This window comes from Lathamus discolor, chromosome 3, assembly GCF_037157495.1.
Source record: "Lathamus discolor isolate bLatDis1 chromosome 3, bLatDis1.hap1, whole genome shotgun sequence".
Taxonomy (NCBI): domain Eukaryota; kingdom Metazoa; phylum Chordata; class Aves; order Psittaciformes; family Psittacidae; genus Lathamus; species Lathamus discolor.
In genome coordinates, this window is record NC_088886.1 from 45,144,311 (window position 1) to 45,158,200 (window position 13,890).

At 35.9% G+C, this 13,890-nt stretch overlaps 1 protein-coding gene across 5 annotated transcripts in view; it reads left to right on the top strand.

The window, feature by feature from the left end:
- Positions 1-13,890, top strand: part of COL4A4 (collagen type IV alpha 4 chain) — a 70,790-nt gene that overhangs the window by 9,219 nt on the left and 47,681 nt on the right. For all 5 annotated transcript variants that reach the window (XM_065674988.1, XM_065674991.1, XM_065674987.1 and 2 more), the window contains exons 4-6: positions 1,101-1,178; positions 11,739-11,873; positions 12,786-12,830. In XM_065674988.1, coding sequence (XP_065531060.1) covers positions 1,101-1,178; positions 11,739-11,873; positions 12,786-12,830 — 258 coding nt within the window. The remainder of the gene's footprint in view (positions 1-1,100; positions 1,179-11,738; positions 11,874-12,785; positions 12,831-13,890) is intronic.

Consider the following 13,890-nt stretch of genomic DNA (forward strand, 5'->3'; position numbering starts at 1 on the left):
TAACAAAACAATGTTTACCTAGATAAAAATGAGATCCACACTGAGCAAATAATTTCAGGTTTTCACTGTTGACCTGTTTACCTGAATTATTCTTAAGTCTTTTAAGTCATCCTTTTTTGAAATTGCTTTGATTGTTTATAAAATTTTGCTGAAAAAAATGTCACCTTGTGGACATTCCAACCATCCACTCACCATGAGTTTATAAATGCATATGGTGTATATAATTGGTATACATTTAATGCTACACTTTGGGAAATTGAAAATAATAATAAAATTATATTCACTTACCACACAATAATGAATTTACATCTTGGTGTGGTTTTGTGTCTCCTTGAATATGTTTTTTTCCCCCATAGCAATTTGATGAAACAAAGTAGTTGTTTCTTTGCTATTAAGAGGACAAGGACAGAAAGTTTTAATACAAGAAATAAGTAAGGTAGTGGTAGGCAATGCATAATTACAGCATGCACATGCTTCTCTTTTCATTTAATAGACAAGAATTAGATACAGGGCTTTATTGCTAGGTGGGCTTGTGGCTCTTCAACCTGTTTTGCCTTTTATCATCTAATTATTGCTAAACAGTTTCTTACCCTAATGTGATGTGTTACATGTTTCATGTTATTACAAATTAAATTCTGATTCTGTTAATTTATTTTTTTTCAGATGTAGCCTGTTTCATTAGTTGTCTTTAGCTGTAATATTTAGCATTACGTAAAATAACTTGCAGGTAATATGTTTCACTTTGTACAGCAACAGTAGTAAGATTTTGCTTATGGCCTCTACTTTGCCAGCATGTTTCTGCTGATGAGAGATCCAAGAAATTTGGGAGGGTTTTAAATGTAGTATTGATGTGTGCATTTTATTAAACAAACATTGGAAAAGGTTCAGATGTGTCAAGCTGAAGATCCACATGATACTCTGATGTTTGCTGCTATGCCAACTTTCTTTATCAGAAGGAAGTTGCCCTGTGGGTATGCAAGGGTAGCCAAGTATTTTGGCTTGAAAATCATCTAATTGAATATTATGACCAGTTGACAATATTTGATGAAGTGATTGTTGTCTATTGCTTATTGGTAAATCCATACACTTTTAATTTTTAGGGAGGACATGCATATATTGACCCGTGTGGGGGACAGGATTGTTCAGTTTGTCGGTGCTTTCCAGAAAAAGGATCAAGAGTAAGTGATGATTAGAACTAATGCTAATTACTGTTGCAAATACTTTGCACATTGCTGCTCTTTAAAATCAATATGGTTGACACAAATCAATAAATTAATATTCAGGCATAAACAAGTCTTAATATAGCAAACTATTATAATTCTCTTACTGGTATGATGTACTGCTATAATCAAAAGAAGTTAAGATGGTAAACAAGTTTGTAAATGGGGTTTGTAATAATCATGTTGCCTTTCTTGTGTTAAGTGTCCTTTGAGATCAATCTACTAGTTAGACACAGGTTATTCTTAATATATTTTAAGTTTAGAAATCTATGCTCATCTCCTAAGAGGCTGGATAAAAGAGAATGTCTATGCCATTTACTAGTGTTATGAGAACTTACGTGTTTTGTATTCTGGAAAAGCTTGCAGATCTTTTATTTTACTAGCTTAATATACTAAGTATTAAAAAAAAAATAATCTGTATTGTCTTTGCCTTTTAAATAATCATAAAATATATATTTATATAATCATAGGATCATAGACTCATATATATAGTGGTAGCAAACAATTTAAATATTATCTGAGTAGATACATGCCCTGATTAGTGAACACCTAAAAAACTGTAGGTTAATGTTGGAATTTGTTTTCTTTCAAAGTACTACCGTTAAAGTTTAGGGTTAGAAATCTTAAACATGGTGGATCAGGTTTTGGAAGAGCTGCATGCCCCATTTGTTTGTGTACAACCTGAGTCACCACAAAAGCAAGACACACCTTTTCCTCCCTGTGCGTCTGCAGTTGGCTGCATGCTTTGCTGTGTCATGATCACTGCCCTGGTGTCCTCGGTTCCTATCCTAATCCTCTGGGATTATGGGTATATTAAAGACCCCCATTGCTGTAGGATTTTCATAATAGGGGCCTAGGATGTGTCTATCTCTGTAATAGTGTTTTAACAAAAGGGCATCCCAGGAAAAGTATTTTGACTAGCAGCACTGCAGTATCTCTCAGTGCTACTGAACAGACTGTTTTGGATACAAAAACCTGATCTGAAGTGCCATTTAAAAACAACTAACATTGAAACTAGAGGAAATTTCCCTGATTCTGATTCTTTCTCAGTAGCCTGGAAATTATGAATTACATGCCCCTGATCAGTCAATAATAAATACTCACTGCTCTTTCCTAAGCTGTCCTTCCCACCACAGGTAAACCGAACTATGATGCATTCATTTGCAGTTAGTTTTCTAAATTCCAAGGATATGGACCTAAGTAAGGGCCAAATAGAAGCGTAAAAAGTATTTCAAAATAAATTCAATGTCATTATGAAAATGTGAGTCTGAGAATTTCTTGAAACAGCTCTGAAATAAGTATGCACATTGATGGATAAAGTCTCTCCAACCTAATATGAATTTATATTTCATGCAGTCATTTCTGTTAACCAGTATGCAAGAAATAGAAGTACTTATCAGACCCTACATGAAATATGGCTTACATAAACACCACTTTAGATTGTTGCAAATATTTTCTATACTAATATATGGTGATGAATTAGTTCTATAGGATCACTATCTTTTTTTGTCGTTGTTCTACAACCCTGTTGATTTCTAAACTTTGCTGTGTTCTGCCTTCACACTCTGACACAGTGACTTTTCTTTCCTTGTTTTTGTGGAGACTACCCGTTACAAAATAAAAGATTTGTTTATCTTATTGTTAGCTTCCTAGAATGCAAACCAGCTGCTTTATCGCCTTTGCTGTCTGAATCCTGCTCTTGGGCTGGTTCCTCAGAGTTTTGCATCTTCCTCGATTCTGTCTTTGAAGTGCAAGAAATAAATGATCATTGAAAGCCTCTGGCATTGTACAGTATGCAGGCCTAAAATTTCAGAAGTGTACAGTTTATAAAATAATCCTTCTTTGTAAAGAAGTTGTGATAAGAACAATGTTATATGTTTTGTTGCAGAACACTGTAATTTTTCCCTTTTCACTATTTAGAACAGCTCTGTCAAAATTAAGGATGAGCTGCTCCCCTCAGCAAATATTTGCTGAAAGCACAAAAAATCATAGAAACTTCATGTACTTGCTGGCAAAAGGTGATGGACCAATAATCACATCCAGACCAGCTGGAAGGCCAACTTTATAGCAGCCCTCAAGGTTAACAAGTCTTTATTCAGCTCTGTTAAGCCACTGCAGTACCAGGGGCTTTTGCAGTGGCTGAATGAGAAACACAGTATCTGAGTGAGCTACTTCAGAATCTGAATTAAGCTGCTTTGATATACATAGACCAGTCCACGTTAATTTTTTTGTTTGCTTATCTTTTAATCTTTTATATCACAGAGAGTTAGATGTAAGGTATTCCCTTCATGATCTTCCACTGAACATAGCCATCTAAAACTTACATGGGAGCAAGGGCAAATTTGTCTCATTATTGTACTGCTGAGGTATTATCTGTGTTAGAAACATGCAAGGTCAGACCTATTATGAATTGATTAAACGTGTTGTTCAGACTCTTTCAAGAACTGCAATTAAATCCTTCATTAGACTAGCTGGAACATGACCATTTGCTTGTTATTCTGAATTTGTTGTTAGCCGAATACTTCCAAATAGAGTTCCAGTTTCAATGGGAAGTTTCTGTTAACTTTTATCTTCCCTAAAAAGTGCACTGAGGGAAAAGCTATTTAGCAAAGTACATTATTTGTAATACACCTGTTGGAATGCATAGGAAGTACATTATTTGTAATACACCTGTTGGAATGCATAGGAATTACTATCCATAGGAAAGATGATTGTTGTCTCATAATGTAGACCTTGTGCTATACAGATGTCATAGGTCCAACTTAAAAGTAATAGCTTAACATTTGAGTAAGTACCTGAGCAGTTTGTTTCACACATTGCTAATTGTCACTTCCCTATATCCTTCTCCACACACTAATGAAAAGGAGATTTTCAGGGAAGTCAGAATATCTATCTGCTGATAAAACAGCTGTTGCACAGTATCAAAGTTAAGGTGTGACCATCTGCAAAGGGTTTCACTTTGTTAGCAGATTGGGAGGAAAATGTTGTTGCTAGTTTCATTTGAGGGGGTTTTATTTACTGTGACAGGTATTTGATGACATTGCCATTTTACAGATTTTAGAATGTTACCTTCCTTTCTAGACTTTCAGTGGAAGCACTGCCCACTGGAAATTTAGCTAGTGAAGCGAACAAACAGGTTATTTCTGTTTGGAGAAGGCTTATAGTCAATCCATAACAAATATTTCTACTAAAATTAAGGTAGAACAAAAGTCTTAGAACCAATATAAATCAGCTTTGTTTGTAATTACCAGTGACGAATTATGTTCACATTTTTAAAATTAAAAACATTGTAAGCTGCATGTGACATAAGTGTAGCCCTTATCCTGTGTAGCATTTCTCCACTAAAATAGTAAAAATCTACGGTAATAAGAGAATAGACACCTAAAATTAAACTCTTACTCAAGTTTATGAGTCAAGTAGAATGACTGTCAGGAGTATAGTATACTCTTAAGTTTTCACAGGAAAGACAGACCTCAAATCTTTCCCTACGGTCTTTGGCATAATAACTTTTCTATTTTTTTGGTTTTTTTAATGCAGTTTAAGCATGACTACTTAAAGCTGTGGTTACCAGGACAATGTACAAAATCTGTGCAACTGACTGTGAGTGCATGGTCATTTAGACTTTGCCTTCCAGTCACGCTTTTGAAAATCTGTTAAATGCACACACAGAAAGCCTTCTTCATTGTAAGTAGACAAGATAATTGAGGTTATAGCTAGAGAAAATATGACCATGGGAGTATGAAAAGGAAACTGCCATGGCCATACTTGAACGTATTGAAATTGGGCAGGTTGGAAGAAAAGTAGAAGCAAATACCTGAACTTTTATTTAAGATTTCTATAAACCCGGTATACTTATGATGGCTATATTGGGTCTTAAAAGAGCTTGTGTACATGTCATTTTTTATATCTCTCAAGCTTAGATAACTGTGCTATAAACAGATTTGTGCTACTGTTCATTAGCAAGAAATCATCCACTGTCTGAAAAACAGTCTAGTCACTATTGCTAGCAGTATATCCCATTCGGATATCATTACAGTTGTCCACATTACAATGGAAGTTCAGCTTCCGTTTAATTGGGATTACAGCCCTGTTAGAATTAGTTTTACATTATGCTATTTATCTTTTGATCTATGTCACAGCTCAAAAAGACTCTTTCTTCCATAGGACATGGAAGACTTCCATGGACTCTTTCTTATATAGGACATATCAAAATGCGTTAAATCTCTGCATGTACTGTGTGTTACTGTACATATTCATTCAAGAAAAATGGAACAGATAATGAGGGGAGAAAGCCATCAGCGAAAGTTTATATGCCAATTTTACGTATTTTTTAGTGCCAGTCTGGACCAATTGGTATTTTCTTCTGCCGTCTCTTTCCCAGTCAAGATGTGTGGTTTTCCAGTAGGCAGTAGGAGTCAATATTTTTAATTATAGGCAAAGAGAAACTTCACGTTTTAGATTTTTTTTCATCTCTTCCTCTTAGGTCTCCCATAAAGTCCATGATTGTCATTTTCTCCTGATACGTCCAACAGACGGTGAAAACTTTCCCCCACTTTCTCTACTTGGGAAGTCATTTCCTTGATAACTGCTGTAATGTTGTGTCAGAGACCTCACAAAATGCTGGCTGCTCTAACAGAATTTAGATAGTTAAAAAAATGTTTGCTGTTAGCACTGACGGATTGTAAACCTGTCCTGTACCGACCCCAGAGTCTGATCCCATTCAATTCCTTTGGCTTTGTTTATAGAGTTAAGTAGATTTAAAAAGCAAGCATCTATTCATGACCCAACCTGATCTAGCTTCTATGAGATCATGTGAAATGCCTGGAGGCTAGTGAATAATAAATATAAGTCAGCAAGACCGTTCTTTTGCAGATGAAGCGAATGGCCTATTTTCATACTAGTGTAGGAGAGAACCTAGCAAGCAGAAATCTAAGAGGAAAGTCTTCCATTTTCTGGCATATGAGGTGTAAGGAGTAAGAATTCACAAGAGATGCTAAGTCGGTTGTCACAGGTAAGTTAAAAAATCAGCTAATGTATACTTCAGGGCAGTGGGGTAAGAATGATGAAATTTAACTGTATAGTAGACATACCATCTGGCATCACATCTCTCTAGTAGATCCTGTGGGTTAACTGACTGATTTACAGTGCAGAATAAATGTATTTAATATTCACTAGCTGAGAAACTGTGCAAATTCTGTCTGTTTTGGGGAGTAAGAGGCATTTATTAAATCACACTTTTCTGCTTGTCAGTATGGAATGGCAGTCTGTTATGCACATGGAATATCCAGCACTTGTATATGAATTTTCAAGCTGCACACTCAGGAAGTGAATATGTAAAATCCCTCTAATGATCTCAAATACATATGCTTAGTTGACTCACTATCAGAGATGTAAACACACTAGCATCTGAGGAAAGCCAGATCTCTCCTACTATTTGCCTCATACCTGTTGATAATTTTTCCCATTACATTAGCTATGATACAGTTTTGAAATAGAAGATTCCTGAAACCAGTTATATATTGCATTTCACTTACATTTGCTGAGAACCATAGAAAAACAGACCTAGAGAAATTAGACCCCTAATCTATATCTGAAGCAGACCACAAGTTCTTATAACTGATCAGAACAGTAGGCAGTTCTATGGCTCCAGGAGTTAGGATTTGAACTTGTAGGGAATGAAGCCTGCTTACCAGAATGTGGAGTAGGAACAGGATCACACTAATGTCCTTACTGAAAGGTCTTTCTGAAGCTGTTCTTCACGTACAATGTCCAGCTACAGCATCTGTAAATTAGCAATTTTCATATTAGATATATTTCCAAATTTTTCTAAAGTTTTGATCTTGTTAAATTATCCCTCCTTTTGTTCTTGAGCATCTTTCTTTCTGTAATACCTTTGGTACCCTGTCCCACTATACTAAAATAGTGTTTTTCTTAGTTGCTTCAGATTGGCAAGCTTTTGCACATCAGGCAAAACAAAACTACAAAGTCATTCTTTTTGGTAGATTTGAATCAACCAAATGTTACCACACAGTGACTTGTTTAAATAAAATGAACTAGATTAAAAAAAAAAAAACTATTTTATTTTATTTTAATTTATTTTATTTTATTTGCTAATCTGATGTCTATTATTTGTGGTCTAAAATGGTCTATTTGCAGCTCTCTGTTTTCAGCCATTAACAGTGTTTCTTAGAGTTTCAGTGCCAAATTAGCTGTTGTTCAGTGTTTGTTTAACACAATAGTGACACCCACTGGCTTATCGAATACTTTTTCTTTTCATGATTTCACAGAGTTAAAACAAAAGTGCACTGTACAAAATGTTTTCAGCACTTCACTGTGAATACATCTACATCATCAGGTACTATGTTCCTGATGGATCATTGAATAGGATAAAAGAACGCAGAATTTCCCAGTAGTTTGCAGCATAATACAGATGCCAAAAAGAGTCAAGCACTAAGAGTTACTATTGCATTTAATCAGCTCAAAATCTGACTATAAAAAGGAAGTTATGCAGTACTGAAAAGTCACTATATTATCTGCTGTTTCTGAACTGAAAATAAAGTACATGCCATATACTAGTCTGACCCTCACTCACTGTTTAACCCACTATCATAGAAAAATTTGCTCCGTTAAGGACAAGAAGTGGATTTGATACCAAGTTGTGTCCTTTTTCAGATTTATCTCATGTTGATAAAGTTAATATTGAGAAGGTTTATTTTGGAGCCTTGACTTACAGTGAAAATGGTTTTGGTCCCAGTCCTACACAGTTAGAGTGGAGGAGTGGAACTTCCCAGAATGGACACTCCTACAAGCCCTGGAAGCTGTGGCTTTGCTGTGTAATAGACCTGCTCTTCCCAAAGGGGAGAGGACACGGGTGGAGCTTAGAGTTGCAACAGATGCTCCCACCTCACTAAGCAAATTACTAAAGAAAACATCTGTCTGCAAATGCCTTTGTGTGCCCTCCTCTCTTGCCCTCAAACTGCTCTACTTTCCTCCCTATCACTGCCCTGCTCCTGCTAAAATGGGAAAGACTGGTTACAAGCCTGAGCCTAGTACAGAATGACAAAGGGCGTTACCTTACTTGCCTACAATCTGATTATGTGGAGTTGCTGGGCATTTTCAGTTTTGTTCATGTGAACACAAGGTAAGTGCATTTCACATATCACTTATACATCCACATAGCCTGTAACATAAGGTACTGTCCTAACTGAAGGCTGGTAACTGGACTTCTTTCAACTTTATCAATAGTGAGAAACAAGAATTTACTTTAGTATCATGAACTTTATTTCCACTGCCCATTTAAGAGCCCTTTAAAATATTATTCTCTCAGACAGTGCTCAGGTCACTCAAAAAATCAGGTGCTCTTCAATGTTGTAGACAACAAAAAAAAAGTAATTCCAAATAACCTTGGCCGTTGCCGTTTCCAAAGAGTGTTAAATACTTTGCTGCATGATCTTAAAGTATTTGCAGTCTTAGTCTTAGGAAGCATGCTTAATTAAAAAAAATATAGTCTTGTTTTGTCAAAAGTCAATTTCTTACTGCAGGTCAAGCCCAGGATGTGCTAAAATAACAGACCATAGTCTTGGCATGGGTAGTTCCTGACCTAGACAATTAACAAGGCATTGAAATCCTAAAGGAATTTATTGGCATCAGATGGCAGAGCAGGCATAATATTCTGTTCATTTTAACTGAGCTAATTTGTCATTTCCACATGAGCATGACTACCTTCATCCTCTTTATTTGTACAGCTGTCCTGAGACTGTAATGCTGTCGTAGACACATTGGATGGGCACAAATAATAGATGTGATAATGGATGTTATGACATGGTATCAGTTTGGTCTTAACAAAGCTCCCAGTCATTATCAGCCTTTGAGCTGAAAGAGAAAGAGACAATCCACCAGCTTCACATGGCATGCTAAAGTTGTACCAGCTGTCAAACCTATTGTGAATTCTGGATTCAGTGACTCTGTTTTATGACTTCACTACCTCCTACTGAAGACATAAACTGTGGAGTCAATTAAATTCACAGGGTCAACCAACAAAGCCATTTTATCAACCTAAAGGACTACATGTCCTGGAAGTGTTTACTGGTTAATTATGACGGATAATTACCATAGAATTCATAGTGTCTCAGCTTTTTTTGATTACTATCAAAATCATGTTCCTCCAACTGTCCAATGGATATAACATATGAAAATTTTTTCTTTCAACTCTTGAATGCAGAGCATATACACTGTGAGTTAAAGATATCAAAGTTGCTGCAGAAACTTGTTGTCAACAAGACACACTGTTAAGACAAAGGCATTAGAGCATTAACAAGAAACATCTTGCGCAAGTTTTTTTCCTGCTGCTGAATGGTGCATTTTGCACGATAACCGCTAGTTCAGTGTACTAAAAAAGGTACTGCTTCCAGGAGAGCGAATGGCCCAAACTGTTAAATTTTGCATTATTATTAGTCTCATTCATTTCACCTTTCTTGTATTCAACATTATGCTTTAATTAAAAAATGGTTGTCCAGACATCTTTTTATCAAGTATTTAAAGGGTGTAATAGCTGCTTTAAGAGTACTTCAATGAATAAATTCAGGTTTACAGAAGAGGATGTGCAAGGCACTGCCCATAGACAGGCTGCAATTGTTCATGCAAGCAAATACTCAGATTAAACACACAGAATCCTGACTGTTCATTCATTGTTAGCAAGCATGCAGAATCAGCAGATTTCAATAGTAGTACCCCTTAATTTGCATAATATTTTACACTGCTGAAATTATGGTATTAAGAAAATGGTAAATTGCTGAAGGCAGCATGCTGATTCTGCTCTGGAATTTTTGCGAGTGACTTCACTGGAAGCAGGATTAAGGTTTAAGTGAGAGGAGACAGTAAAGAAAAATGGAGCATGATTTGTATGAGGACACTTTTTCAGGGACTCCTTATTTGTAAGTGTAGGACTACTTTTCCTGGCCTCTGGACTAAATTACTGTTCATGGCTTCAGAGCCAGTGGTGATCCAGTCCTGCTTCCAATACAGCATAAGCCTATAGTATGTTTCTGTTCCAAGCACGTAGTAAGTAACCTTCTTATTACTTTACTTCTTTGCTGATTTTAATGAATGATTCATACCATACATTTCTTCATGTCCAGCTATAAAATCACACTGATTATATTGACATATTTGAAAAAGATAAATAGAAAATAAATAAAAAGGAAAAGAGATTAAGGTCCCTGCTTGTAATTCAAAAGGTAAGTTTTTATTCAGATTCAGTCTGTTGGGAGTGTTTACACTGAGAAGCAAGCAGTTAAATTATGTTGGAGCAACAGAACTGAATTCCTGAAGGTAACATATCTGCTTACAAATCACCTTTGGTGTCTGTCATACTGTTTTCCTTCAATCCATTCATAGAAACAAACGTTATGGTCTCTCATTTCCATGAATGAAGGTTGTACTAAAGTATCTTTTACTGCCCTCAAGTGGTCTTAGAGCCATATGCGTTTGTCGGGACTGCATGGGGCTCCATTTTGCTCTCTTTTTAATACCATAGTATAATTGATTGATGAATTCTGAAAAGAAAGCAAAACACTCTGGAGTTGGTAAATAAAAGAAGCTGTAGCTAAACAAAGATAATGACACAAAATAAAAAAGATGAGTAAGAGAAATAAAGACTTGTAAATACATAGATTTTTGTAGGGTGAAAATGCAGACAGCTTACATGTGAAGTCTGATTAGAAAACTTGCTTTATTCAGCACTTTGAATCTATGATTTAATAACTGTTTAGCAGCACAGAACAAAAGCTGCAACAAATTCAAAACACCTCCAGAGCAATGCTATAGTCTGAAAAATCTTGGAAGAGTGCAAAGAAATCCATGGGGATGGTCAATATGGTACTGTAGGTACAGCTACTCAATTTAGAGTTATTTATAGATAAATTACATTCTGCATCCTCTCAATTCTATTAGAATTAATACTTTCTGTAAATATGTTGGTTAATAGCTATTTTTTTTTTGTGCAGGAAACTTCACAACTTCTAAGTAAGGCATTAAGGTCTGAGGGCAGTGATGGACGATCAGTAAGCTAAAAACCCAAGATAATTAGCGTATAGTATGACTTAAGAGAAAGAGACAACTCTCTCAATTTGTTCTAATTGTGTACAAACTCCCTTTGTCTAAAATGAGACATCACTTCTCTGCTGGCAAATACAGGATGCTCAGTGGAATCCTTTGCTTGCAGAAGATGATACTTACGTTGATAGAGTCAGGAGGACTTGCAGTTTAACCCAGGCGTCTTAGATAGGTGGTGCTGGAGACTTGCTGAAGATGAAAAGAAATTATCACCTGGAGCAAGTTGTTAGATTTGAACGTGGTGTTCCTAGAGCATCTAATGAAGAGAACAGATCTGCAGACTGTACAACCAAGCTGTTTTGAATCATGTACATTGTAAGCCTTGTTTTATCCATACAGTCATCTCCGAAATGCTGCCTGCTGCAAAGTTTACAGTGGTAGTCATTCACTTTTGACTCTTTTCAGGGTCAACCTGGTGAGCTGGGAGCTCAAGGTCCGATTGGGTCCTTGGGATCTACAGGACCAGCTGGTCTGCCAGGGGAAAAAGGACAGAGAGGTGAGACTGGGCAACCTGGGCCATCTGGAGAAAGAGGTGATAAGGTAGGAAACACCATAGACAGCTCTTTTAGGTGTATACAGTATGTAATGTTAAATATTGGCAAGTGAAATAGAACCTGAATGATCAAAAAGCATTTGCCAAACTATACTCTTGCTCACACAAAACTCTCACTGCAATTAATTTACAAAATTTAATTAATTGCTATTGATTGAATTAGAAGTTAGAATTAGAGTTAGAATTAGAAGCTAGAGTTAGAATTCTTAGAAGACAAAAATAAAATGAAACAGACAGTTTCTTATTGTTATATGTCATGTCATCCTCAACATCCAAGAGGGCTGTGGAAGGAATGTGGAGCTGGAGGGAAAAGTATGATGCTTTTAAATGTGCTGTACACTAAACAGAATTGTATTACCAGTTAGGGAGTATAAACTGCAGTTGAGATCCATATCTTTCATAGCTGTACAGCCCCTGTCCTTGGCTCTTAGTACTTTGTATTATTTTTAATGATTTAATTTTACTAATCTCAGTGGATGACTGAAATCACTAATGAGTGTATCTAGCACACCTGAAATCTGAGTACTGTATATTGTGCTCTGATATTATCAAAGCAGGAACAGGGTTTTGAAATTACATATATACAGAATTACTTTATAAGTTAAAGACTACTTCCACTTCTCTGTCATTTTATAATCTTTGGAGAATGAATGAGTATGAGATAGACATTTGTCCTGCATAGTACCATCTGTTACATGAGTAGCTATTGCCACTAGTCTCCTATAAGCCCATAAAACTTTTTTCAGATATTTATTACTGACATTTACCACTTTTGATTCATATTTCAAACAAGACTGTTTCTTGGGTTTTGCTATCTAGTATCACATATTCTCATTTTTCATTCTTTTTAAGAGTTAATGACTTTAGCACCTTTGTTTTTTCATGTCATCTGTTTTTAGGGCCCAACTGGAGTCCCAGGATTTCCTGGTTTAGATGGCATTCCTGTACGTATTGAATGAATATTGCTTTATAAAAATTAGAATTTTTATAAAGTCATAGCAAGCCCTCTAACAGAATAATACACTCAAAATGTTTGGCTTTATACCTATCAGTATAGTGTCACCTACAAGATTACATGCTTTACACAAATGTAAAATAGCCAGGTTAATTCCAACTGGCTACTACTGATAACAAACTCCACAAAATAGCAATGAGGTAAGTACATAATACTCATGCAGGAGCAGGGCAGTGCAGATAGAGACTAGCCCAAGCAGTGCAGCATGGGGCAGTGCTAGGATTAAAAACAGTTTTCCCAGGCTTTATAGCAGGCTGTAGTCTGCTTACTGCATTCTTAATATCTCTGAAAGTATCTCAAATTATGTACTGTTTTCTGTTTAGACATTCTGATTTTTGCTTGTAGTCTTTCTGCAGTGAAAAAAAAAAAGCAAAAACTGAGTCCACTATTTTTTCCTGAAGAGGGACTGAGGAAGGAAAGTGGGTCCTAAATATATCTTTATAAGCATGCGATTATATATTTTTCTGAATGTCTTCTTCAGTGAGGAAATGGGTGTAGTAAAAGAAAAATAATATCTCTTAGCTACAGTATTTTTGAAAATGCTGTTTATTAGAACTGAATTACTAAACTATTATTAGTTTCATGTGGATCACTGTTAAAATGTTGAATTTTCGAAGTGAAAAAACAGAACCAAAAACTGAGTGGGTGTCTCAGCAGCTGCTTGTCAGCCGTCCACACTTGGCAATGGGACTGTCGCCAGAATGTCTGTAAAATGGTCGCAAGCCAAAGTTTAGCACAAAAAAGGAGCACTCCCAAGAAATGTATATTCTTTTTATGAACAATGTTAATTAAAAAACCAATATCCACAAATTGGGATGAAGGACCTTAAAGGTACAAAGAAGGCAAAACTGACCAAAACATTTCAGTCAACTAGCCAGAGTACTTTCTTACTATTTTTCAGACACCTCCCCCAAAAACCAATCAAACAAAAAAAACCCAAAACAAAACCAACCAAACAAAAAGAACCCCATTTGGGGTTAAAATTACTA